The sequence below is a fragment of the Rhopilema esculentum genome, chromosome 14 (genome assembly GCF_057945365.1).
Source record: "Rhopilema esculentum isolate cy_ngs chromosome 14, ASM5794536v1, whole genome shotgun sequence".
NCBI lineage: Eukaryota > Metazoa > Cnidaria > Scyphozoa > Rhizostomeae > Rhizostomatidae > Rhopilema > Rhopilema esculentum.
In genome coordinates, this window is record NC_142828.1 from 9,187,566 (window position 1) to 9,214,463 (window position 26,898).

General features: G+C 36.5%; 2 protein-coding genes across 3 annotated transcripts in view; both read right to left on the bottom strand.

Annotated features, from left to right (window-relative positions):
* Positions 1-8,467, bottom strand: part of LOC135695952 (zinc metalloproteinase-disintegrin-like MTP8) — a 35,727-nt gene extending 27,260 nt beyond the window's left edge. Inside the window, exons 1-3 of the mRNA XM_065215182.2 lie at positions 8,196-8,467; positions 7,452-7,546; positions 5,573-5,649 (exon numbers count right to left, since the gene is read on the bottom strand). Of these exons, the coding sequence (XP_065071254.2) occupies positions 5,573-5,649; positions 7,452-7,546; positions 8,196-8,247 (224 nt within the window). The 5' untranslated portion in view covers positions 8,248-8,467. The remainder of the gene's footprint in view (positions 1-5,572; positions 5,650-7,451; positions 7,547-8,195) is intronic.
* A 3,188-nt stretch (positions 8,468-11,655) lies between these two features.
* On the bottom strand, positions 11,656-25,447 carry LOC135695943 (hexokinase-4-like). Of its 2 annotated transcripts, XM_065215171.2 has the most exons (8): positions 25,292-25,447; positions 23,382-23,722; positions 19,889-19,959; positions 18,862-19,389; positions 18,274-18,566; positions 17,271-17,426; positions 16,529-16,676; positions 11,656-13,527 (listed from the first exon to the last, which is right to left on the bottom strand). In XM_065215171.2, the coding sequence occupies exons 2-8, from the start codon at positions 23,719-23,721 to the stop codon at positions 13,324-13,326; spliced, it is 1,740 nt and encodes a 579-aa protein (XP_065071243.2). In that variant the 5' UTR covers position 23,722; positions 25,292-25,447; the 3' UTR covers positions 11,656-13,323. The 2 variants fall into 2 exon arrangements, with proteins under 2 accessions (XP_065071243.2, XP_088968471.1); XM_089112345.1 differs by lacking the exons at positions 23,382-23,722; positions 25,292-25,447 and adding an exon at positions 22,159-23,366.
* Positions 25,448-26,898: the final 1,451 nt, after the last annotated feature.

The following is a 26,898-nucleotide window of genomic DNA, read 5'->3' on the forward strand; positions in this document are numbered from 1 at the left end:
ATAACAGCAGTGTGGTTTTCTAGAGAAACAATTTCTAGATATTCTGATTTCAAGCCTTTGCTTTGAGAAGAAAGGATAAATCAAAATTCATTCCAATATAAAAGAACTAAAGAACCGCATGATTGCAAGACATGTATAATCACAGTCGCATTGTTTTTAAGCTTACAATGCGGGAATGATATAAAGAGCAATGGGCCCCAGTGGTGTATAATCTAATACGATTATAAAATCTATTTACTCTTTGTTGGTTACAAAATACAAGAGGCAGAAAAATTCATAGATAAACCTAAGTTTTAGCGGGTAAAGAAAAGGAACCCTAACACTGTGTAAACTTAACCTAACGCTGACAACAAAGATAAAATGGCCATTGCAATCAAAACACCAGGCCTCAGTCAACCAACAGTGGGACTTCTGAAAACAATTTGAAAAAAGAAAGCAAACATAGCGAGTCCTTTTGAATTGACAAAATACTCATATACTACAAAGCAAGGCTGTGCATCTTACCTTTTATAGTATAAACATTTATTTGAAAAAAAATTCTGGTAAAGCTTATATCATAAACATTTTCATGGCAGTACCCAGTAAAAGGGTGATTGTGTTAGAAATGTACTTATCCCACCGAAACCAAATTTCCTTTCGCGGAGAGTCAAATGTGGTGCTCACTTTTGGGGAGGTAACTCCAATCCCCTGGATTAAGAAAAGTTTTCTAACAGCAGTTTTGATGAAAAATTTTCAAAAAGCATTGTTTCAAATTTTTTATGCCTTAAAAAAACCTTGGTTTAAAGATTTCACGCTGAAGAGACTGCAGCATTCTCAGTCAAGGACAAGGGTAGCCAAGTGATCGTAGAGAAAATGATAAAAAAAAATTAGGGAGATAAAGCAACGTCTGAGTCCTACAAAGGGTGGATTAACATATTAACATAAACATGGTTTCTCGTTAAATTCAAAATTTTTATTAAGTTAGCAATTTGGAGTTATTAACTTTAGACTTCAAAATAATCGGAATATCATAAAATTCAAATTCTTATGAATATTTCTATTTCTGAGATATTTTATGAACAAATGACCTTCAAAATTTTCTATGCTTATTAAAAAAGATAACATGTTAGATCATGGATCGATGCACTTGGTATTTTTCTAACGTGCAAAATCAGCAATGATGATAATAATAATAATAATAATAATAATGATGATAATGACAATGGATTGAAAGGGTCATCTCAAGTATGGACTTTTAATATCAGATGAGTCTTATACAAATTCGTCCCTTTTGTCAATCTTTCTATTAGTTCACTCAGTATCTCTGGCCAAGCTCCCATTTCTTTAATCGAAATTTACGAAATGGCTGATCTTGATTCATTAATACACACAATTTGATTAGTAAACTGTCAAACATCGTCATTTGACAAATTTACTCCTTTTGTTGGCGCAACAAGACATTGGACAATTTGACAACCCTAAGCCTTTTGTTTATCTTTTTGCTGCCATTAAAAACTGCCAATATATCATGCTAAGATTACATATAACACTGATCAAACAATCTAACGAGCTTTTTTACTGTATCGCCTAAGAAAATGAAATGATATTGTTTTCAATATCGTTATCAAATAATCATAATGATCTCGATTTCAGTCAGCCCAAACTTTTGGTCTCACTTCTCAAATCTCGTCTCGGCATACTTTTTAAGTTCACCGGCCCATCTCGTTACTATCATCGTTACTTCTTCTGAAAGCAGACCCTTTGACAGTTTTCGGGACAGCACCATGTAAATGTCTACGATAATAGATGTTACATGGCAACTGTAACAAAGCAGTCACTGTTGCAACATCGTTTAGGCCTTACTGCTCTCAAATGGATAACAGGCTATACTGCAAAAGCCTGTGTGATTTTGCCAGAACTTAAAAGATCATCGACGGAAATATCAAAGATGTATTAAACATGCTCCTACAGGTCATTTCCATAGCAACAACAAAAATAAAATATCCTCCTGAGCATTTTGTTTAACTACCTTCTGTAAGGCTGTGATTCTCCTAAATTTAAGACGAAGTGATTTCGCTTGCAAAACCAATATTGGTCAAAGCGGAAAGGTCCTAGTGTAAGATTTTCCGCGTTCTGAGGAAACAATGTCGTGGTCAGGAGATATGCACTTTATAAGAACACTTTCACAATAGATAAAAAATATTTTCTACGAACACAACAAGATCTATCAATTGACCATTGAGCAATAAAAGAACTTTTAAAACTCGAATCTAAAATAGAATTTCTTCCTATAGATACAGGCTCACTGTACCGTGATGACAGATAAAGGCTTTAAAAGATAACTTTTGGTCAGAATTTTGGGTGATTCTAAAGTAACTTTGATCCTCAAAGCTATTGCCACAGGAATGTCATGACAATAATTTCTATAAAAGACCCTAACATATAATATATTTAACTAAATAAGTTTTTGGTTATGCAAAATTTGAAGATTGCAACAAAATACCAGAAACATAGCATAGGTACACAACGAAAAGTGCTTCAGTACGCTATGCTTCCGGTATTTCGTGCAATCTTCAAATATATTCCGAGTTTATGCTCATCATATACCTGGTCAATCTGCATTACTGATATTGTGATATATGCGATACATTTTTCAATCAATTCATTATGAAGTTAATTTTTCGTATGACTTTTGTTGTATTTGCCTAACCTATCTCAACAATATTCTTCTAGGAAGGGGAAGCTCAAGGAGTAGTATTCAGGGAAAAATAAAATTAATAAAAACACGACTCAAGTTGTTGGGTGTTGCAAGTAACTAAGAAGGAGCGCGCACCTAGGCATCGTGCCATGGAGATATTTGAAAATGACTGTTCCGTGGCAAGGCGAGAAACTCTTTGGATGGCAAGGATATAGTGATGTAAAAAACCTTGCAATAAACTGTGCTTGATATTCTTCGCATCGCAATATTTGATTGTTTACAGGTGCGTGCTGCCCAAGAATTGAATCTTTGAAAACATTGACTATATAAAAAATAGCTTCAGCTTTAGCCCTACCTGTGAAGTATGACACAATATTATCAATCAAGAAAAAATTTATTCTCATTTCTTGTGCAAAACTGTGTTGTTCCTCCATTCGATTAGTTTAATTCAGAAATTACACAATATAGCTCAGCAGCTCCTCTTTGCCTTATTCGCACAATTGTGGTTCAGGTTAGGTAAAAAAGCACTTGACAATTATTACGCATGCTCTGCTCCCATAGAGGCTTATTACAATTTTCTTATATGTCGGTGCTACGAAGATTCTGAAGGCAGCTTTTTGGATGGCTTTCCGCGTAAACAAGAACTGAAATCTCAAGTCTATCTATTCATCTCTCTTATCTACCGTTACCTTGAAGAACATCAGTCCGACAAATGACATATCTCACACACAACTTTTTCAATATGCCTAACTGCAGAAAATGTGGTTACTCAAAGTTTGTTTCTACCTAGATTCTCAAGAGTTTAGTAAGCAAGGTTTGTTTCTCCCAAGAATCTAAAGACTGGTTTTCAGTATCAAGAAGATTCCGGTATTTTCCCAGTGGCAATAATAGGCCTGCCTTACCACCGAGGAGGCCTTACGACATTCATTGGGCCAGATTAATACAAAAATGGGAAGAAAGATTGGAATCGGCAGTCAACTTTATCTGTTTAGGTACAATCATTGCCAAAATTACTTGGAACATCCAGCAGTATGGGCTGTGTTTTATATCTTTTCAATTCTTTTCCCGAATACCCCAATTTCCGCACCTTCCTCCCCCCAAAACGATGTTGATAATTAAGAAAAATATAAAACGAGTCGCAGGAAAAAGGGTACTTCCTAATCCCCTACGTCGTTATGTAGGAAACCAATATTGTTCAAAGGAGAGATGGAGATGGCTGAGTTTGCCCTTGAAAACTGACGTTAGTGTACAAGACATTTAGGAGACAGGCATTGTATACACAGCAAGGAATAAGTCAGTCTGTCTTGATATCTTCGTCGCTTGTTCTAACGTCTATATAGGCGGCATATAGGCTTCGTTTTCTGTCTTCATGCTCAAACGAATGTTCAAGCCCTAATCTTTTACCAAGGCTGAATTCATTGTTTAAGGTAAATGCATTTGATCACAAGGGGTGTTTCGACGAAAAGTTGTTGCGGTGTGATACCGATTCCCCAACTTTCTTAACAAACCGTCGGTAATTTTTTTGACGTGCCGGTCGAAGTTGGTTTTTCAGTAAACTTGAAATAATTGTCATTTTTATACAGGCAAGCGACATGTCATCAAAAGTTAACAAAGGATGCAGTTTGATTTCACGTTAAAAATTCATCTACTTTTATGAGTTCTTCTCTGTCGGTAAATGTCCCTTGCTATTGTCCTTCACTTTCTTTAAAGTTCTTTAAAGCATGCCAGAGGTTAATATTGTGTTAAGCGAGAAAATTTACGGGGACTGTACAAAAGTAGAATGTAAGAAAATAGATGAAAACAATATTTGTGGTCAAATCTAGCGGTTTGGTAGATATTAACAAAATAAAGAAACATATTTATTTACACAAACAACAAACCGGTTGTTTTTCATAGATAGAATAGGTCAGCAGAAAGAATTTGCAATCTAAGTTCATCGGATTAAAATATGGAGGAAAATATACAACTTGCTTTCCCAAGCGTTTTCAAATAAGGGGAATTGTATACAAAATATAACTTCAGCTTGCATTTTTAGAAGAATAACATTCTTTTTATACAAACAAAAATGTCCAAAAACAACAACCATTTGCTTTGGTGGCAAAACTTAGCTGACAAGCACAAGTGCTAGCTACGTGGGGGCATTAGGGATCAGCCACTACTGGCAGCCTTTTTATGTAGAGCCGGCTTTCAGAGAACATTTGTTTATCTTTCAGGGAACATTATTTTATCAGGTACTGTTTGGAGTCCAGATTCCTTATTAACAATTCCTTATTGACAGTTGTTGGGATCAAGATACACAATGAACACCTTCCAAATTACATAAATTCCTTTCAGAGCAATATCTTTATTGCAAATTTTGAGCTGCCACTAGGAAAACTACAACAAGGCACTGAAGTGGTTTGGAAAGGGTTTGCAAGGAACATGCTGTTTAAGCATTTGCCTAGCAGCAAAGCATTTTTTTCATATTAGCTATTTTGAGAGTTGAATTTGGTCATAGACAAAGGTGGCATCAGAGGGGGATAATGGTTTTACCCCCCTCCCTACTTGTGTGTGCTAGTACCAACGAATCCCCTTCACTACTTACTGAGAAAAAATCTTGATTGTTTCAAGTGCAAAGCAAAGTTTCTTATTTCAGATCCCATCTGTATAGTGTATGAAAAACTGTATGCAGAAGATCCCTTTTTTAGAGAAATTGTGTATGATGAATTGATGAATTACAATTGACACAAGGTTATCAAAGGCTAATTTATCCTGTGGCTATCAGAATTATTTGATAACTTTAATGCATATACCTGCACTGGAGTTGAATCCCTAGACAAATTAATGGTGTGCACCAAGCCTCAATGCTTATGCACTAAATTCTTGATAGATCTAAAGAAAGGAAATTGGACTTACCTGTTGAGGTATATGTCTATTTTGTATTGTATTTTATTTGCAGTAAAAGCAAAAGATGTACCCAACATATGACCATTCTAGGAATGAATGAATAAATTTTTAAAGCTTGAATTAAAAACGAAAAAAGGCAATCCTAATCAGATGTAGAAAAAGGGGAATGAAAAAACAAAGAAAAGGAATTCTACAAAAACCTGCAATTGCCCTTGCCTCTTCTTTCTTTATACCTCTTGTAAATATTTCTTCACAAATGTTTGTAAATATTTTCTAGTCCAAAGATTACCTTAATAAAACTCATACTGCAAATACTGTTGAACAAATAATTGTATATATTCAATTTTGAGCTGCAAACTTCCAAGCTAACAAAAGCAAAAGAGCTTTAAATATATATTAGAGACAAGTCATCTAGATTTAAAAGCAAGGAAAGGCCTGTCTTCAGTTATTTGACAATTTAATGTAAACCTCTGACAACGAAAAGGCCAGCACTTCCACTGAAGTGATTCACAAGAAGGGCCATGACTAGCCATTTCCAGTAAAAGATTCTTGACACAACATTGATGTTTAAGGGGCCATTTAATCACAACCCAGCTAAATCTGCAAGTTTGCCCAAAATATAAGAATTGAGGAAAAAAGTACTATTTGAAAAAATTAACTTAACTGATGATCTAAATATTCAGTTATCTTCATCAAACAAAATATCATTAGATTGTTAATACTTCAATGGCAGCAACAATTTTAGACAGGTCAAGCCTCACCAGGACCCTGACTCCAGACCTACTACCCCCTAACAAGCAAGTAATTTTGCCAGACTGGTTACCAGGTGAAAAACCTGTAAACATTTAAAGAACTGGAAATCTTTTCAATTGTAATACCAGTAACTCGTGAAATCTGTTTCAATGGTGACAATAAAAAGGATAACCTTTAGCTTCTGCAAAGATTGGTATAGCAACCATCAAGTCATCAAGGCCCCGTGAGCTGAGGTCATATTAAGAAAAATGTGACTTTCCTGATTCAGGAAGAGAATCCTTTATATATAGTTATACAGCATATCCAAGAATTCAGTAAAGCTGGAAGGTGGGAAAGTAAGGTACTTTGTAAAGAGGAGCTGAGCAGTTGGAAATATACTGCAAAACAGTGTTGATAGTGTTGTAGGATGAATAATAATTCACAAAGCCCTTTATAATGTTTACATAAATGCAAAATTAAAAGAAAAGATAAAAAATGTTAAACCTAAGCATTAGTGCTTAGAAAAGTAGCATATTTAGATTGTTTCAATGATGCTAGTGTTCTCTTAGTCTAACAGAACAACGGTACTTGTTTAGGATTGTGTTAACTGTAAAAATATTTGAATTCCTTTAAAAACTGGAATATCCAGAACGTTATGCCATGTAACATTACTGAAAACTTTATGTTGTAGAATATGTGGTGAAGTCTTGAAGGATATTTTGTTTTTGGTCCATGAGTTGAGACTTTTTAAAACTATGCAAAAAAGTTAATTCCAGGTCCGTTTTAAAACAGTCATAGGTTCTTGCAGTGAAAATAAATAAAGAAAATCTGGTGTGCTGGCAGGTATGGGTTCTGTACTTAAACAAAGATTTTGTTGTCTTTTTTATCAAAAATATTGGCAAATATATACTTAGACATTTACTCTCTAAAGTAAATTGTTAAACATATGATGAAATCGTTCAGAGTCCATGCAAGATAACATAAAGTGGTTTTTAGAAGCCTAATCAAAGCATACGAATTCAAGAGAGTCCATTTCCTCCTGGTGTTTTCTGACTACTATTCAATAAAATTTCAATTAAAAGTGACAGATCTACCGCTTACTCGAGAAAGGATTTGAATATTTATTCAATTCTTGCAAAAGAACAAAAAGTCGTACCTGTTCCTTAGTTGACAAATCTCTTCTATGTCTGCTTGGATGAATGTGGATTGGGTTTACGACACTGAATTTAAGCGGCATGATGCGAGCGGATACTGGTGATCAGAAAAAAGAAGAAGATAAATGACCCTTCAAATTCAAATTCACCTACAAGAAGGAGTTATAATGCGATGCGATACGTGCATTTCATCTTTGCTTCGCTTTGCAGTTACAATTCTGTACAGTTAGAAAACTCGTCAAGTAGTACTTACGAAGTATAAACACAGCCTAGATTCAAGCGAAAATATTTCTAATTGATGTTAAATTGCAGTTGCACATTCCAATTGTAAAAAGTAATGAATAACTTTTATACGGGAATATAACGGGAATAACGAAAATAACGGGAATGAACATGCCGGTTAACGTTTGAAACGCCCAGTTCTAGCTTTATACATATCCTTATCGGAGAAAGAATGTTCGCTTTTTTACTCTGCCCTTTTATCGGTTCTTTCACATGCATATATTTAAAAATACCGGATATGATGTTGACACTGTTAGTATGTATGATGAACTAAAATGATTTACATTTAACATCTGCGGGCAAGCCCTGCATCTGATACAAACGTGACTCGCCATATGTCTTACGCGTAGTAATTCTTACTAGCAGCCACAATTTTGTACTTTCTCGGTTAAGTATTAAAAGGTCTTTTTCTTCTAATAAATAAAAGATGAGAGAGTTAAAGATAATTGAAAAATTATGCTCACCATCTTGTGCGAATATCACTGCGATGAAAACATTGAGCCAGGAAATCATCATTACATTCAACAGGCGCAGACGGTTTGTGCTAATAAAACACAGCAAATCAAGGCTACTGAAAATGAAGTCGCTCAAACATCACAAAATAAACAAAGTAAATAAGTTGTCAGCGCGATTCTGTCGCTCACACCACCTTTACTTCAGTATAATTCACAATGATTGAATTCAGTAAATTTTATATCCATCACCCGGAAGCCTGGCATGACTCGACTGCATGCAGCCTCTTTCCAAACATCTTTACTTGTAGCAAAAGATCGATTGGCTTCACTGATCTAAAAAAAAGATCAGTGATTTTTTAGATCAGTGATTGGCTTATAAAGTGAAGTGTAGGTGCCTGGTTGCCGGAGGGGTCAGAATTAACGGGGAGGGGGTTGGATTTTATGTTCAAAATTAAGTGGCAGAGGGTCCAATTACCGGGGGGTCTAAATTATGAAGTTATGCTGAATACTCAAAATGCACTTACAATCAGTCTTTCTATAGAAACTACAATGCCTGCCAAAAGTACTTGGAACACCCACCAATTTACGCTGCATTTGATATCTTTCATTCCTTTCATGAAAAAAATTTGCTACTTCCGCCCCCTTCCCCCTCAAACAATGTTGATGATTTAGAGAAATATCATAAAAGAAGCGCAAAAGAAAGTGCTTCCTAAAATCCTAATCCGTTTGATAGTAAACCAACATTGTTCCGTGGGGGAGAGGGGGATGATTGGTTTTGACCTTGGAAATTGATGTCAGTGTTCCAAGACTTTTGGCAGGCATTGTATATCAACAGGACAAATGATTACAGTATGTAGAATGTTTAGAAGCTAAGAAAATTGATTTATCACACAAATTGATATATCCCCACACACATCCTCAAACTTCGCTGTATTATTTGTGTTATATTCCGGTATAAATCGCAAAGTTTTGATTTTTTCACTACAGTAATTAACAAAAAAGTGCCAAAATCAATTGGAGGGGGGTCCTAATAAGAGTGGGGGGGGGGGGGTTTGCTGCCTAAACTGACTCATATGACAATGCAGGGTGGCATATTGATCTTTGAAAGCTTTGCTTTGGGTGGGCCTAGAAATCTTCCTCGTCATTAATTGATAGAACTTAATGATAGGCAAATTCTCTTTTCGCCACACTGAGAACTAGATAAGTTACGAAAGCTGTTAACAATAAGATCATTAGGCTATATGCTTCTGCATGTCTCTTTCAATACACTCTATTTTAATAGAACCAGTAAATTAAAGTTCAGGAAGACAGATCTTGATTTGATTTTGGGTTATTTGGGTGTAAGCAGTGCAATCGCTCGAAGGGGTTTTCAGGCCCTATTTGCCTACAAAGTCAATGTGGGCCATCCATTTTTTGTCGACAAATTTGAACATAACTGACAAAGCACACTATCGAAGAAGGCAAAAACTCCTCATTTTGAGATGCAAAATTTCACGGGTATGTTTAAAATAACATTTTACAGTACCTTAGCCTCAGTTTGTTCTTAATTAGTTTATTTTTGACCAATTTTGAGGGCGGTGCTCTTACAAAATTGTTCTCAAAATGAGGTGTATTGTATTCCCAGTACAATACACGTTATAATATTTTGAGAAGTACTTTATAACAGGCACCGCAGAGAAGGGGTAAATGGAGGGCTATAGCCCCCCACTTCTTGTAAAAAATGCAAATAATTTGCCAATGAATCAATAGTCAAGCCACTTTTTATTCGGTTTTATCCCCCCCCCTACTTTTTAGACCCCCACTTGGGCATTAGTAATACCAACATAGACGTAGGAAGAATTTCAAAAGTGAGGGGGGGGGGTTAGATGTCAAAAAGTGGCACCTCCGTGAGCTGCAAGTAGGTTTTTTATGCCTAATTCTACGTCACGCTTTTAATTCTTTTACTAAAACCATCCACGCTATCGATACAAACGTTCCATATTTTTTGTGATTACAAACAACCATCAAATTTTCTGGTGGCAATCCCTCGTGTTACTAATTGTAACCCCTGACTTTACTTTGCAACCTCTATTTCAATCCATAAAACGTTGAAGCTTTGACTAGCGAATGAATGAAATGATTGCATTGTGGACAGAACTGAACAGAGAGAGGCAAAACTATCCGGTTTTGCGATGCAGCAGAGCTTTTAGGCTTGAGTCATTCTCGGAGCAAATTCTTCAAAAAATGCCACGAATGTTTCAAAAACCTTGCTTGAAAACATTGCAATTTTGCCCCCGCGCAGTACTGTTCGTGGTTGGATTGTTTATATGCATGAATTTGGGTGAGAAATGCACATTTATGTGAGTGGTTATAGTTACCACAGTTGATCCCTTTTAATTTTGTTGCTAACAACACAGAAGTCCGTTAGCAAAAAGGAAAAGACAAGCACACAAATGAATTCTGTCACAGTCTGTTTAGATTTACGGACAAATCAATACATATAAACACGAAGATAAACCTGCTCCGTTGCCAATTAGCTTATCGCTAGTTTTATCAAACTGACTGTAATATCTTTTTTGTAAAATGCCGCCAATGGAAAAGAAAACCAAACATCACAGTGCGTACATTAATATTTCACGACTAATTCATTCCCTTGTATTCTAGAGTATGTAAGCTCACCACATACTATATTGCAATGCCTTAATATTTACTGCATACCAAAGGCAAACCTTTCACGCCAGTAAAAAACAACGGAGAGACCTGCTTCGAGAAAGTCTGTATTTCGCCATTTTCAAAGCTAACATGCATGATAGCTGTTGTCAGAAGTTCATTCACTTACAATTTACTAACATATTACTCTTAAGAACTTTAGTTCACGTCTCCTCGAATTTAGGCAAGCAGTGGTCTTGAAAAACTTCATGAAGAATTTCATTACCCTCAAGAAAACATCCATTCAGTTGTTCATCCCAAAAATTGGTTTGGCATCTACCTTGCTTTTCGTTTTTTCAATACTTTTAGCAAATAATAAGCTTGGCAAGTATTTTAAAAAAGCATTTGAGAGGAGTTGCTGCATCGTGATCTGGGATGCAATTGCATTTTAAAGGACCAAATACTTAATGACCGATAATATCAGTTTTGGTAATGCCTGGTACAGCTCATTGCCAGTCTCTACAAGCTTTCACAAGCCTCTTTTCTAACCCCTTACTTTTGAAAGTAATTCTCAATACTAGATAAATTTCTGCAACTGGCTTACAATGGTAATAATGTATTGTTCCTTGTGATGGCTTCCGCAGATCAGCGATTCATTTGTCAAAAACTCCTACGATTTTAAGCATTTCAAAAGCTATATTATCCAGAACTTAAGATATTAATACTACTTCGGTCCTACGAGGGGTAATTTCAGATTTACGATTAATCTGTTGATTCTCAATAGGACTTCTGCTATCGCCATTGCCATTGCGAGGAAAAGCAGGAAAGAGATGCAGCAATATCAAAGACTGGACAAATATTTACACAAACACAGTTTACAATTACATTAAATATGTAAACAAACAAATATGGATAAGTCTACCAAAGGTAAAAATGCTTCATACTGCTTGTGTGCAGTGATACAGGACAAGAAAATGGTCACAAAATAGCATAATTAAAATTTATTGGAGATCTGCCCCCTTTACATTATCTTAACAAAGCCGAGGGGCATACAAGTCCAAAATCTCGTACACCTTTGGTGAAAATCCTATTGTTTTATCTGAAAAATAGTCCTAGAAATATTTTTGTTTTCATGGAAAACTCGTACGCTATTTGTAAGAGTTTATTGCCCCTCGAACCGGGCATTAATTGTGAACAAGGAGAGAAATTCTGTAAACAAAAATATTGGCCTAGCGACTTCAAGACTCTTGTGTGTGAAAATTATCCCTGAGACCCTGCCCAGACTACCTACCTTACTAGTTATAAAGTCAAAAAACGATTATGATCCACAACAGCCTATATTACTTATATCAGTACAAAATACAATAGGGATGTTCAGGGCAGACTAGCATATGCTATTAAATTGCAGACGAGAATTAAAACGAAATAGTTAAAACCAAACGATTTGACAGCCGGAAAATGTAAAATGTGTAAGACAGGTAATATTTCCATTCGTTATAATAATTATAATCGTGGTTAGACAAACGTTTGATAGCTTAAGTTTACAAAAACTCGGCAAAATTGGCTTCCCTTTGAATTACGAACTATCTGACATTGACTATATCTAGTCTCGTCAGTACATTGGTCTAATTCTTTATCGACGAAATTATTGTACTCTCGCCGTGATAACAGTTTATATAAATGACAGAAAATTTCTATAACATTATCTAAAGATATCCATGGTTCGGTACTAGCAAGGAGATACGCTTGGTGTAAAATGGTCAGATAACAACCGGTACGAAGAGAGCTGTAATAGTCGGCAGCTTTTGAAAAAGCTTGATTAAGTTAATTGTGCGGAATGGCTTTATAAACTGGACTCTGCATTATTTATTGGCCAAACCATAGAAAATTGCAAAAACCTTTTTAAGTTCTAATGAGAGACTTTTCAATAAAAAGCGCTGGAAATTTTGTTTTTTGGAGGTATTTTGTATGGAAATTTTGTGCTTATTTTGTTGTTAAGAGAGTTAAATCTTGACAATTTTTAATAACATAATGAGCTGCTGACCTCGTTGTGAAACTGCATACTTGCGATCGAGGCTGTCGATAATAAGACCAGACAAAAGGTCGAGTCTTTTACACGACTATTTCAAGACGTCGATGCTGCAAACAGTTTCTTGCTTAGAGAGCAGCATCAGCATGATTTGTAACAACCGAGCTTGAAGCTCATATGGTTTCCTTGCTCATTTTTTAACAAAAATTACGTATATAGTTAATGTGTAGCGAATTACACTGTTGCGTTGCCATCTACAGTACATGACGGGCGAATTTACTTGCAACATATCATCAATTCACAAATAGTCAAGTTGCAAGATGCACAGTAGAATTTTCTTATATTTAGCCAAAATGCAATGTTTCAAGTGCGTGTTAAACAATCCATTCAATGTCCACTATTGCGTGTATATAAAATCCACTTTAATGACAATAATACATAAATACTCGATAAAATTACACAATTAATGTATAAAAATGTCTACTGGTTTTCTGCTTCTAACCTGGAGGCAACAGCCGCAACCAGTGCAGCCCCTTTGCCCGAACCATCTTCAGATAACATCAACTTCACTTTACACTCAGGAACCAGCTCAACTAACGTTTCTGCCATGTAGCTCTTGAACTTGGGGTGCTTCTTAAACAAGCTGCCGTCTACCGCAACAGTCAACTTCTTTTTGTCCAACCTCTGAAATCAAGACAAAACGTTTATTATGATGAGGCTGCAACTTTAAGAACGACGAGGCACAGGTTAATGGTATACAGCAGGCGAATTATTCAGCGAATTCGACATTCTTACAATCAGTTAAGCCTGAAATTACAATAAAGGTTTCTTGCATACTTTAAAAAGTAAATCTTTCAGTTAATATTTCCAAAACACGCTATGAATTCTCCTAGACAAATGTCAAAATCGTCTGCACCTATAACAAAGTAATTATTCACATGACATTTCATGAAAGGAATTTCCCTAAAAGCTTTTGAAATTTCCATAAACAGTGTATTAACGAATTATTGAAACCACAAACGCGCCAGTTTTAGTCTAAACCGACAAAGATATCCCGAAATAGACATTCGAATTAAGTGTCTTTCCCCACTCAAGGTCCAGAATCTATTTCTCGAACAGCTGTTAACTCCTTATGACGTCATTCGGCACAAAAAATCTCATTCAACTTTTCTTTAGCCAAAAGTTTAGTGAAAAGTTTAGTCGTTTTGCCACCCTGTTTAGTGTTGTTTAGTTGTGTTGAGTGTTGTTGAGCAAAGTTTGATCCTGGTCAAAAATGTTTAGCGTTGTTTAGTGTTGTTTAGCAAATGTTTAGTCGTTTTGCCACCAATTAAACATTTGTTGTGTTCGCTCAGGCGCTCTAGCTGTGGGAATCCAAAGGGCTTCGTCAGTTTTCGTTGGTTTTCCTGTCTCTACGTGACCAAAAAAAGCCTTTATGAGACATCTGCATATCTCGTTGTATGCCACTGTGTCTTCCTCAACAGTCAACTTTGTTGTTAATGTGCTGAAAAGTCTTTTCTTTCCTCGTTGCTTCATCCAATTCTTATTTTTATCCACTGCTTGTGCATGCAACAAAATAAACCAAAAGCAAATTCCTTTGCAAGATCCCCTACAACCCAACAGCGTCATAGACAGCTCGCAGTTAAAAAAAGTTGAGTGAAGTTTAGTGAAAAGTTTAGTCACGTTTTGCCACCCTCGTTAAACTTCCCTCAACGTCACTAAACAAAAGTTGAGTGAAATGTTGAGTGAAATGTTTAGTTGTTTTTGCTAGGGCTTAACGGAAAAAAAGCGTTATGGAAAATCACCTCTCTCAGACGTTTCCACTCTCATTTATTTGCAACAAGGTTCTCTTAAAAATTCGAGAATGTAGGCTGTGCATTAGGTTCTACTGAACTTCATCCCCTTGACCAAACCCATACATTTTCTTCGGTGATAGCCCCCCCCCCCCCCAATGGTCAGACACATAGTCGCCCCCGGCACTCCGTAGGGTGCAGTTACAAAAATTCCAAACTGAACGATTAAAGTTTTTGTATAAGCTCAAAACCAACGGAGGTAATAAAACTTTTGAACTAGAAATGATCATTATTCACAATTGATAAACAGAACAAGATCAGGCCGCCTTCTTTGAAATTCAACTCACAAACTTGGAAATCACTTTCGAAATTGCGTCACAGTTCTTATTTTTATCCACTGCTTGTGCATGCAACAAAATATTTAAATATGCGATATATAAATATTTAACGCATATGCGTCGAGTTAACCTTATTTAATGTTTCAAGCGAATCAACGCAAATGTCAAACAAGTCATTAGTTTGAACTGATACATTTTGTTTGCTCTTTGTTTAAAAATTAAAAAATAGTTCTGGTAAGACGGGTCAATATGTTGAAAGACACCAGTAGAATATGAATAATTCGTTTCGCAAAATATCGTTTTAAGTAAACTGGGCAGTACCTTTGCGAATACCATGTTAAAGAACAATATATAATGACCTAAAATTTGGGATATCAAAGTGGAATATTTCCTCAGGAAAAACAAACAGAAAAACCGACAATTTCCGTTTAGCAATGGTCAAATACTAGAAGAAAATTGGATTGTCAACAAAATACGTTGAATTGAAGAGGGTAATGTCAAAGCTTTGACTCAAGTCGAATCCATCACATAAAATAGATGACCTCGCTATTTAAGATGAAGGACCACATTTAAAAAAGAAAGCTTGGATAGATGACATAATGTAACAGACGGATTCCTGTTCACAGTAGTAGATACAGAAAAGATAAAATTATGATTCACATTCATCAATCACAGAATTGAATTTAGTGTTATTCATGATCTGCCTTTGTCCAGGGGCTCGAGTTGCTAACATTATTAGATTAAAAAATCAATTTTGAAAAATGCACTGAAATGCTTCGCGATATTTTATGCCTATGATTTTATGGGGGCACTCGTTATGCTAGCGGATCATTGGAAGGGGCGGCCTTAGGGGTTGTCGGGGGCCTTAGGTATATCCAAAGAGGAGGCTTTTTTGCGAGCGGAGAACATTTGCAACCACGCCCTCCAGACTAGCTAAAAATACATTGCAAAATATTCCTTGCGGTACTTTTTGCAAACATTTTGCTATTTCTAAGGCATGGTTTTTTACGTTTGATTAATTCCAGTCTTAAAAGGAAATTCGTTACTTTATGGGGCACCATAGACCCCGGCTTATTCCTTTGAAATAAAGCAATACTATAAAATGATTTATCGCACTATTCTTTGCCTCTATTTCTAGTTGTTTCTATTCTTTTTATTATCTTAAAAAGAACTCTCTGCAAAACACTTTCAGGAGCCCCACAGCCCCCCATCTGGCGCCGCCCAAATTGTCGCGCGGTTGGTTCTCTTATCTCGAAAGTCATCTTTAGCCTGAAATGGTGCAACAATTCATTACCCAGTTAAACAGCAAACTTTAAACTAGCAACTAAACTAGCTTAATGAGAAGCTAGCTTAAAAATTGCACCAAACCAGGAACCATTTCATCCCAAGTATTCCTATGAACCAAACCTAGCCTAACGCTTGAATTGCGATTTTTTCATATATTTAGATTTCTTTGTTAGAAACCTCTGTATGATTTTCGTCCACAATTTTGTAGATACTTTTAAAATTTCCACAATCCCTTCAGGCTCTTAAACAAATAAAAAACACCCAACTTACTCTAATTATAGTGGCCAATCCTGCTGCAGCCAGTCTGGCTGATCTCATTGATATCATATCACAGACATCTTTGACAACCTGGAGCTCATTCAAATTTGGCTTGTAGCCTAGGTGTTCCAGCACCTCAAGTATTTTCTTTGCTTCATCACTGGGTTTAAAAATGAGCAAAGCTGGTTAGCACCAAAATGACAAATAGAAACCAGTTAAATCAGAACTTCACTTGATGGGAGAAAGGAATTAAAATCTAGAGGCAACATAATGTAGAAATGGTACTCTATAAAAGTCATTTCAGAGTTCTTTACAACTTGAGTGAGACAAAATCTCTCTGTAACATACAGCCAGTGGCTGACACCTGGGAGGGGGGGGAGGGGGCAGTTACCACCAATATTCTTTAAAAACAATGCTCTTTTGTTCCAAAACAATGGGCAAATATGACGTTATCTTATAAAAACAATGGGCTTAACCCAAATATCTGCCCTATAATATCTGCCAAATAGCTTCCCTAGAATATACCTCAGGGGTGGACAATTTTGGTAAAAATTTGGTTGCCTGACAGTTACCCTGTGTAACAATTAGCAGCTGTCGGCAGATAAAAAACTGGTTGTCCCAGGTGCATGGGAGTATGCATGCACAGATTAAATCTACAGTCCAGATAAACTTGATTGAGCAATAAAAAATATAACCCACACCCTATATTGATTAATTTATAAGAAATAATGTTAAGTAACAAAAACTCACTCACCTAGCAATATCAGACAAGAACCTTGTTTCAAAACTGCCTGTTTTCTGGAGCAGTGGAGTGACAAGACCATTGAATATTACTTTTTCATTTATCAACTCCACCAGTACCTGTCTTGCAACTTCCCCAAGATACATTCCTGATATCATTTTCTCATATCTAAAGTGAAAAGATATTTGAAAGAAAATCAAAAGAAACTCTTGCAGTCAATGATCTTACAGTTTCAATTTGAGTGGCATTCATCAATAAGATTGGTGCAAAACAATAGTTAAAAACTGTCAGCAATTTCTGTGTATTTGCAAATGTTTTGAAACAAAGAAAATAAAATTTTGATACACTCCTCAATATTTCGATCATTATCCAATAATTTCATCACTTGTTTAAATTTAGTAAAAGACCATTCATTATTTTTTGTTATGTGCAGGAAAGATCAGATCGTATAATTTAGAACAACTTACAATAGATATAATCCCAACCCAACAAGACAGTTTGAAAATATGAATATAACACAATCTGATTCTACTTTTAAGGCATAAAGACTCTCTTAATTTTGATTCAATGCAATGGGCAGCTATAGTGGTATAAAATGATCAAAATTTCTATTGAAGGGATTAAATTTGATATACAGTTCCAGAAGACCACTATTAAGGAAACTGTTAAGCATGTATGCTCAAAAGGCTTGATTTTCTAATACCCCTTCTCGTTCTGTACAACTGGGTACACACCTATATATTAAAAACAAGGGGAAACGATATGAGAGAGGTACTTATAATAAGTAGACAGATTTCTAGGTCTTTTTTATTGAGGCTTGCAAAAAAAGAATACTGAAACATTTTCATTAGACTCTCATATGCACCCTGTAAATGATCAAATAATCTGTTGGAACCAAGAGCTCCCCATTTCTGAGCATACATAATTCATGAATGCCTCCTATAGACAGAAAAACAAGGATGCCCTTTAGATAGCACATTGAAAAAAAATAACAAAAAAAGTAAGCAGCACATACACTTGTTCTCCAGGGTAAAGCGACTCTTGGTCAACTTTAATATCATAATCTGTCTTGACAAAATCTAGTTCTCCTTTTTCACCAAATGCACCCCACTCTGTGTTAATGATGACTTGTTTCGGAGGTCCATCATCCCCATCCCACTTAGGAATGTTAGAAGTTCTTTCCATATAACAGGCATTTGTTCCAGTCCCAAGAATAAGTCCTATTTCAACATCAGGATCATCAAATGCACATGCAACCATCGTGCCAGTTGTATCATTGACAAGTGCAACTTTATGGACTTTAAGGTCCTTGAATGAAAAAGATTGACAAAGGTGGATTTAACAGGTGAATAATACTTTGATCTATATACTGAGCAATTATTAAGATGATGCCAGCTGATAAGCTGAAAGTTTGAACTTGATTACTTCAAACATAAATGAAATTTTGAGATTGGAAGAGAAATGCTAAGGTCAGATAAAAATAGGTAAACACTTATCCCCTAAGTAGTCCTAAAATAGCCACGGCCTATGATCTCATGTTAAATATGGATAAAAAAGTATGGCATTACATAACAATAATCATTAAAAAATTATGATAACTCACATCTCTTTTATCTAACTCATTGTGTAATAACTGAACCACATCTTTTCCTTCCACTCCATCAGCACTGTATCCCTTTGTCCATTTAATGAGATTCCCAGAGGTTAAACTTTTTTGATCAATTGGAAATGAAAATGTGAACCCAACTGAGCAGAGTTTGTTAACTTTGTGCTCGTTTGAAAACTTAGCCAGACATTCAGCTATATACGCAAATAAATTGCTACCAGACCCTTTCATCAAAGCATCATCCATTGCATATTGCTTGTGTGACATGGAAATTTTCTTATCATGAATTTCCACAAGCAAAACTCTGAAATTAGTGCCACCAAGATCAAGTGCATAGAAATCACCCTTTTCAGAACCATTGGGAGTTGAGCGAACATATGTCACAAGCATTTTGATTGGACTTTTGTGACTTCTTTCTGGATCATTCGAAAGTCCATTGTCAAAGTCTTCATTCATGGCTGCAATGACCTGTTCTAGAGTATTTTTGGTCAGAATGAATTTGTTGAGCACCTCTTTCAGCTTTTCCTAAAAACCATAAAAAATAATTTAAGTAACTGCAGCATAGATATTTTTATACAGAGTTGTTAACTTCAAATGTAAGCATTTTTCAAAATTAACCCGTAGTTTATTCAAGGATTAAAACTGCCTGTCATTTTCAACATCACAACCATTTTCCAAATCAGCAAGCAATTGAAGCACAAATCCTATTGTCCCAAAAAAGTCCTTTATGCTTAGTGGGGGCATTTATTCAAGAAGACATTTAAAAGAAGGGATGTCTTTTCTATTCTTTATGTTTTCCCACAGTTACATTGGAAACTAAAACGAAAGAATGTACTGAAAAATTCTTGGCTCAAACTTGTCTCAAATAAAAGCAAAATAGCTTGATAGTTACATTCCCAAAGTGTATTGTTCAATTTCTAAATATTTCACAGAAAATGCCACTTCCCAGTTACTCTGGTACAGTACTTTACATTAGTGTTAGTAAGAAGGTAGAAGAAAAAGCTAACATTTAAACATTCATTACCTTCTCCCATAGTCCTGGAATTAACTTCTTTGACAAATCTACTACGTATGGAATCATTGAGAACATTTCTCCTGTAAGAAAAGAGAAATTAGTGTAAAGCACAAGGATCAATAGGAAGGTCTTTCTTGCTGAAGTAACTAAAACTTAAAGGCAATCCCTATTCTAAGGCTTCCTGTTCAGAAAAGGTTGCACAACAAAACTATTTCAAAGGTACAGGTTTGAAAGCATTACAACAGATAAGACTGTAAACTACCTTCAGAGTTGATATTAGGTTAGCAGCTACCATCGGTACCTCATAAAGAATAATATTATTTGCACAAACTAAAAATGCTTCTGCAGGCATATTTTCAGAGTTAAATATGAGGTGGGGCAGCAGTTGCCTTCTATCTTAATCCTGCATAACTTCATTCACTGATCACCAAAAAACAAGTGTCCTTCTTGTCACTTTGCTTGAACTTCATCTCCAGATAACAACTCACTTGTAAACAACTCACTTCACATCAAGATAAACCCTCCTTCCCAATCTGCTAGGCCTAATTTTAAATCTATGGTAAGTTATCAAATCAACTTCACGCTTCATTTTAATCTATGCTAGTTTTATTTATCAATATTACAAAATGTTGTAATTTGACCCCCAGTGCCCCAGTGTGAAATGTTGCCTGACCTTGTTTGAAACAAAGGAAGGTTACCAGGAATGCGAGGGTCATTGCCCCCACCCCTACTATGCCAAAAAAGTTTCCAAAAATATACCTATGAACAGTGGTGGACACTGAGGGGTGAGGGGGCGACTGCCCCCAATACTTTAGAGGACAAGTGTCTTTTGTTCTAAAACAATGGGAAATGTGATGTCATCCTATTAAAACAATAGGCTTGCCCTCCCCAATATTTGACCAAGTGTCCAGCCCTGCCTAAGGAGCATGCTTTGTAGAGGTGCCAGAAGCATCATGATGTGGCAGGGACAGGAACAACAGAAAAGGCATATTGGGGTGTCTTCTGGTTTGTTGTTAAAACAAATTAAAAATCATCATTTAGCCAGTGGTGAAGCCTGGTTGTTGGAATGGCCCTGCCCAGGGAGAGAAGGTCAGGGGACTGGGAGCTTAGCCTGCAGAAAAACTGTATTGCTATGCCCTAAAGACTAAAGCAAAAGGGGGTTACCTAGATTTGAATCAAGGTTGCAGTCCTACTTCATTCTTGAAATTTCTTTCAACTAAACATAAACCATCAAAGGAGGTTGAACCCGATCCTATACCAGGGCTCCCAAGGTTCTTATGAGAAACTCAAATCACTCAAAATCTTATGGCTTTAAGAAGCTTTCAGTACTAGCTAATAGGAATGTGTGTGCATTGCACTGCTTGCCAAATTCAAGGCAAGTCATCTTGACATTTTTTTAAGATTTCCAGCTAGTGGGGATTCAAAAGGGCCCACTGGAACAACAAAAAGGGCCCACTAGGACAAATGATCCACCAGTCAGATGTTAAAAGCATCAAATATGAATACTGCATGAAAGCTTCTTGATTCAAAAAACGTCTTGAACTAAAGACATATTTAATCCCTGGACTGATATATTGAACATATGTGAGTCAAAGTTTTTGGAAAATTAAAATCTATTCAGCATGATCATGAGGGTTAAAGAGAAATGATCAACGAGAATTTTATATTCAAATTGTTTTGCAAATTGATTTTCAGCTTTCATCATCACAAAAAATATGACTTGCATCTATATAGATATCAAGAGACACTTTAAACCTAGATTATTTAGCATTTGAATATTGATATGAATTGTCTGTAAACTTCCATAAACAAGATGGAATGAATAGCATCTTTTCTCAAAAATCAATCTGCTTTCAACATATGTCATCCCCACGTCAACGTAAAACGTATTGAAAAGAATTTTCTTCCATGTAGACACAACACACGCTGTTAATTCCATGAATGGTCCCATTATCGATCGTACTTTGATACTATCAAATGGTGTTTGTACGGAAGATCGTCCCAACACCCATTGGACATTCTGTGTGCAACTTGTTCTCAAATTTTATCTGCAACAACCCCAATGCAATCCAAAATTACGTTTCCAAGGTACCGTCTGTAATTTCCGAAGCAAAAAATTCACTGCTTTCAACAGTTTAAAAAGCAATCACTTATGAGTACAAAGGTTTAAAACACAAAGTTTCAAACACTACAAACAGTGCAGCATGAAGTTTGCCATTTTGTTGGAAAGTCAACAAACTTTTCTTGGACACGTCGCCAAAAACTTAAACATGTCCTACCGTGAAAACCTGACCAGAATCAATTCTTTCCTTCAAGACTTTGTGACTTGAAAATCGGGTGAGAATCGATGCAACGTTTAACAAGCCTTTAGCAATGCAGCCACTCTACCTGGAAACACTACTCTTGCCACAAACCACGACAGCATGAATTGCCTGCTGCGACCTGCACACACCTACCAGTGCCCAGGCCTCACAAGGAGGCGGAGTTGGGGTTGTGGCCACAGAACAGAGACGTGGCAGCATAAAAACGATAACATCTACCCGGATACATTTCATTTTAGTCATAGGAAGAAATTATAGGAAGTTTATGACTCAGCAACTATATTATAGATTAGAGGTCAGTTAAACACAAGACTCATCAAAAGCTAGACTTCCCTGTAAGCAGTGTTGTCACTTGACTTCCAGACTAGGGGGTGGAGGGTCATCAAAAGAAAAAATTACCGACGAAGACATAGATGGAGAAGAATATAGGTGCTATTTCACCTACTGATAGATAATTTCACCGACAAACTAAGGATTATGTAACACCCCGCCCCCCCCCCACACACACGCACACACCCACTGATAGCCACACCCCTGCCTGTAAGGCTATAAACGGAAGTAGCGGTTTTTGAAATACAGCTATTTGGTGCTGCTTGTTTTAAATAGCTATTACATATTTTAATTTATACAAAGGTGCAAGACTGTAAAGTATTTTTTTCTGCGCGGGGAACGCCAGAACAATAATTTCGAAATTTGCGGATAACGAACACTTCCCGCGAAATCGTTCGCGGAATTTGAAGCAAAGACTTTCGAAGAGACCTTGTATTCGTTGTCTCTTCTTGTTATCGGAAGTCAAAAGTTTAAATGGTGGAATATTCGAGGGGAACATGACCAGATAAACAAATACGGCAGATTCTTAATAATGCGGGGGCGGAAATAAGGGCAAAAATTATTGCGCGGGGAACGCATTCCCCGCGGAGACCAAACTTTTCAGTCTAGCAAAGGTGTGGATTGAAATAAAAGTATTAAAAATGAATTGAAATTGAAAGCGAAGGTATTTTCAACGATAATTGATTAACAGGGAACAATTTGTTTATATTTTTATTTAAGTGCTGCTGATAAATGTTTATATTTAAGTGCTGCATGAATATCCGATATCGATATCCTTCACTTCCGTGTGTGTCCACATCACGTGAGGGCAGAAAATGGTTGCAAAGTTATCCAGACATTAACAAACATACCTTCTCGATAACGGGAAAGAACATCACTGTACATATTTCTTGATGGCCCTAACATCATCGGCTGTTCTGCTACTGTCAAGGAGGGGCACCAAACGGGAGACACTATATCCATGTCCATTTTGGGTTCCTTGATTATTTTTTGATGAATGTCGTCCGTGGACGTTACACTTCTTCGTTTAAAACGCCTCTCCAGCACACTTTCTTGCTGTCCAAAAAAGTTGATACTCTGCATTAGGCAGTCCTCGCACAGGCAGCTATCGTGCATGTCCCTCTTCATTGCATCTTCACAGCTGCTGCACTCAGTCTCCATGTTTGACACGTCGTGCATGCCAATTTCCATACTGAAATCAAATCGATTCGAGCTTTGATAAACTTTGTTTATATCACGAAGAATACTCCTTCCAATTTGGTCAAACAGTTTCGGGGCAGCAAAGTTTAAGCGTTTTCAGCACTGCAGGATTCCCGTAATGCTTTGGCTTAAATCATCACATGTCATTTTTCTTGGGACACGAGTTTTATCACAATACCAATACGCCAGTAGCAGGGGGCGTGGACGTCATTGATAACGTCAAGAATACTGTCACCGTAATGGGACAAGGTCATTCAGGATGATTGATGATGACGAAGATGATGATGCTGACGAATTTTCATTTAGCATCAAAGATTTTTCAAAATCAAAATCTTTATAATTCACGCTACAGCGACGAGTATGAGGAAAGAAGTTTAAAATTCTATAAGGGATTTGACCCATGGTCCATGGACGACGTCAAAGAGGGAGAGAGGCTTCACCTCCCCCCTCCCATTAATTCCAAAGAAAAGTTTCTTAACAAGAAAATAAATAGTAGAAAAGAATAATACAGTAAATCTTTTTATTGACTTGACTTCAAAGGAATTTCGGGTTTTCCCCCAGGGTCTCGAATGTAACATAGCTAGTGTAACAGGAAAAAGACTTGTTTGTAATCCTTTGTCACTTTGAGTGTGCGAACGAAGTTATTCGAAAGTCTACACAGAATAGGCTCTAATAAACAAACGAAAGCAAGGTTTGCGCAATACATCAAGTGCCAAAAATTTCGGTGGGATTTATTTTCGATGAAGCAGGGCAAATGAATTTTTTTAACGCTAGAAAAGTCTCGTTTTAGATCGATGGGCTTTAGAAAAACAAAAAAATCCTTGATATTTTTAGCATTACAATACATCAATTTTCAGTTTCTGGTTTTTCTTTGTCATCAACAATTTTTTATAAAAACAATTTTATAAGAACACGAGCCTCAAAACTGGTCAAAAGTTAAGAATAAATTAAGAACAAGATGAGGCTGAGCTTCTGCAAAATGCAATTTTGAGCAATGTTTTTTCTCAAAATCGAGGATTTTTAGCGATGTGTGGGTGCTTTTTCGGTGAATATTCAAATTTGTCAGCAAATTAAGGCTGTCTCACTCAGTGGCGTACCCAAGGGGGTGAATAGGGGGGTCCGGACCCCCCACTTTTCTAAAATATGATCCTTGAAATTTGTCCGAAAATGATGTAAAACTCATGGGAGGGGGGAGGGGGTGGTGCAGTATACTGTATGCTTGTATCAATAACTATTGTAAAACACTTTGCTATTTACCGTAGCTAACACTAATCAAATAATGGGGGAAAATTTTGCAAAAAGGGCGTTTCCCCGCATTTGCGAGTTTCTGAAGGGCGTGGTCAAAAAAATTCTCTGGGGTCCGCCCCAGACCCCCCAAATATTACTACAGCCCTGGGTACACCACTGGTCTCACTCAATTTGTTGGCAAATTATTAGACTACGCCTCTAAGTCTAACAGTTTGTGAGTCAACGAAAAACTTCATATGACATCAGTCTCAAATGTTTAATATAAAGAATGTAGAAAAGCTAAGAATAACAATGATAACAAAGCACTCACGACCTTTAGCTTGCTTGCTTCAGTGTTGGCGACTTGTGGCGTCTTTGAACTAAACACTTCAAATGGCAACAGGACAACAGCGACGTCTTTCAAGCGACACACGCTTCGACTTTCATCGGGAAACGGCGGCCACGATTCTTTTGGCAAGGCGGGAACGCCCACAGTAAAAAGCCTCCTACTCTAAAACAGGCAAGCTCCTTTATACCCTTTCTAAAATACAGCTAGCCAATAACAAAACAGAACATGATAACAGCCAATTAGATACTAGAACAGAACAATAGTTAAAAAGCATTAAAGTTGATAAAACGATGTTCACGCTGATACCCACGTGGACCAGCACGTGATAGAAGTTCGATCTTCGTACCGTAACAAAATGAGGCCTGAATACCTCCTTAGAGCGAAAAAGCTAGCAATAGCACTGCTTACACCCTCTTAATTTAAGACAAATTAAGAACAATCCAGCCTTAGATTTTCGAAAAAATTAACAACAGTCGGCCTGAACTTGAATTTATTAGTTCTTATAAAAAAGAGCGTAATATATCCAGTTCAAACGAACCAAGATATCCTTCATTTTCTTCTCTTTCGGCATCTACATCCAAGAAATTTCAGTTCTCTATGGGCTGAACTGATTCTTCTACTGGCTAAGAATTTAAGAATTAGAATAAGAATTTATGACATTCATGCTTTCTCTTCAGATTCATGCCTGACATCGATTCTCGTCACTTTTTCGATTGCGTTCCAGATAATTAATTAATTGATTGGTACTTAATTAATTGCGTTTGATTTTGGGTTTCTCTAGGGGGCACATAAAGTGATTAATTCCAATTCAAAATGGAATTAAGCAAATGTAACAAAAGTAGGCTTAAACTAGAAGTAGCAAATTGCTTTATTGCTCAGATCTTTCGGTTTCTAAATTCTGTCTTCTAAGTTATAAATTCTGTCAAGACCGCACACAAAGACTGAGAATCACCCATTTGGCATTGCTACCCCCATCGTCAGCGAACTATATATAACTCACGTATTTCAACGTGCTTTTGGGGTAGGGGGACGTGGCGTGTATTCACGGTGGACTGTAAAGCGCATAGTGAACTATACAGGCCTGAGGACTGAAAAGAACTCTTCATATTGGGGGAGGCGGAGGGGCAGGGGACGAAAAGAAAAAAGCTCATTTGTTATGGGATATATTGTTATAAGATAAAATAAAATAAGTTATATCATTTTATCTTGATATTACTAGTACAGCGTTGATATAAAAAATGCCTGAGATATGGATGAGAAAATATTTGGCGCTCTATTCCGCGTTGATTTATATTGTATTCGGCCCTAATAACCCTAGATACAAGCTTAATAAAGGTAGGACAGCACAGGGGCGGATCCAGAGCAAATTTGAAAGAGGGGAAGTTGGTAGTGGGGGCGCTGAAAAATTTTCAAAAATTAATTACGATACGAGTGTATGCTGTATACAACAATTTCAGATACCTTTCCAGAATAAACAACATAACTTTGAGGTAATCCTTGAAGCAAATTAACATATCGGTCCAAGAACCTTTTTCATCTGATTCTCATTCTTCAAAAGGGGCGCACAATTTCCAAAAAAGGGGTGCCAGACT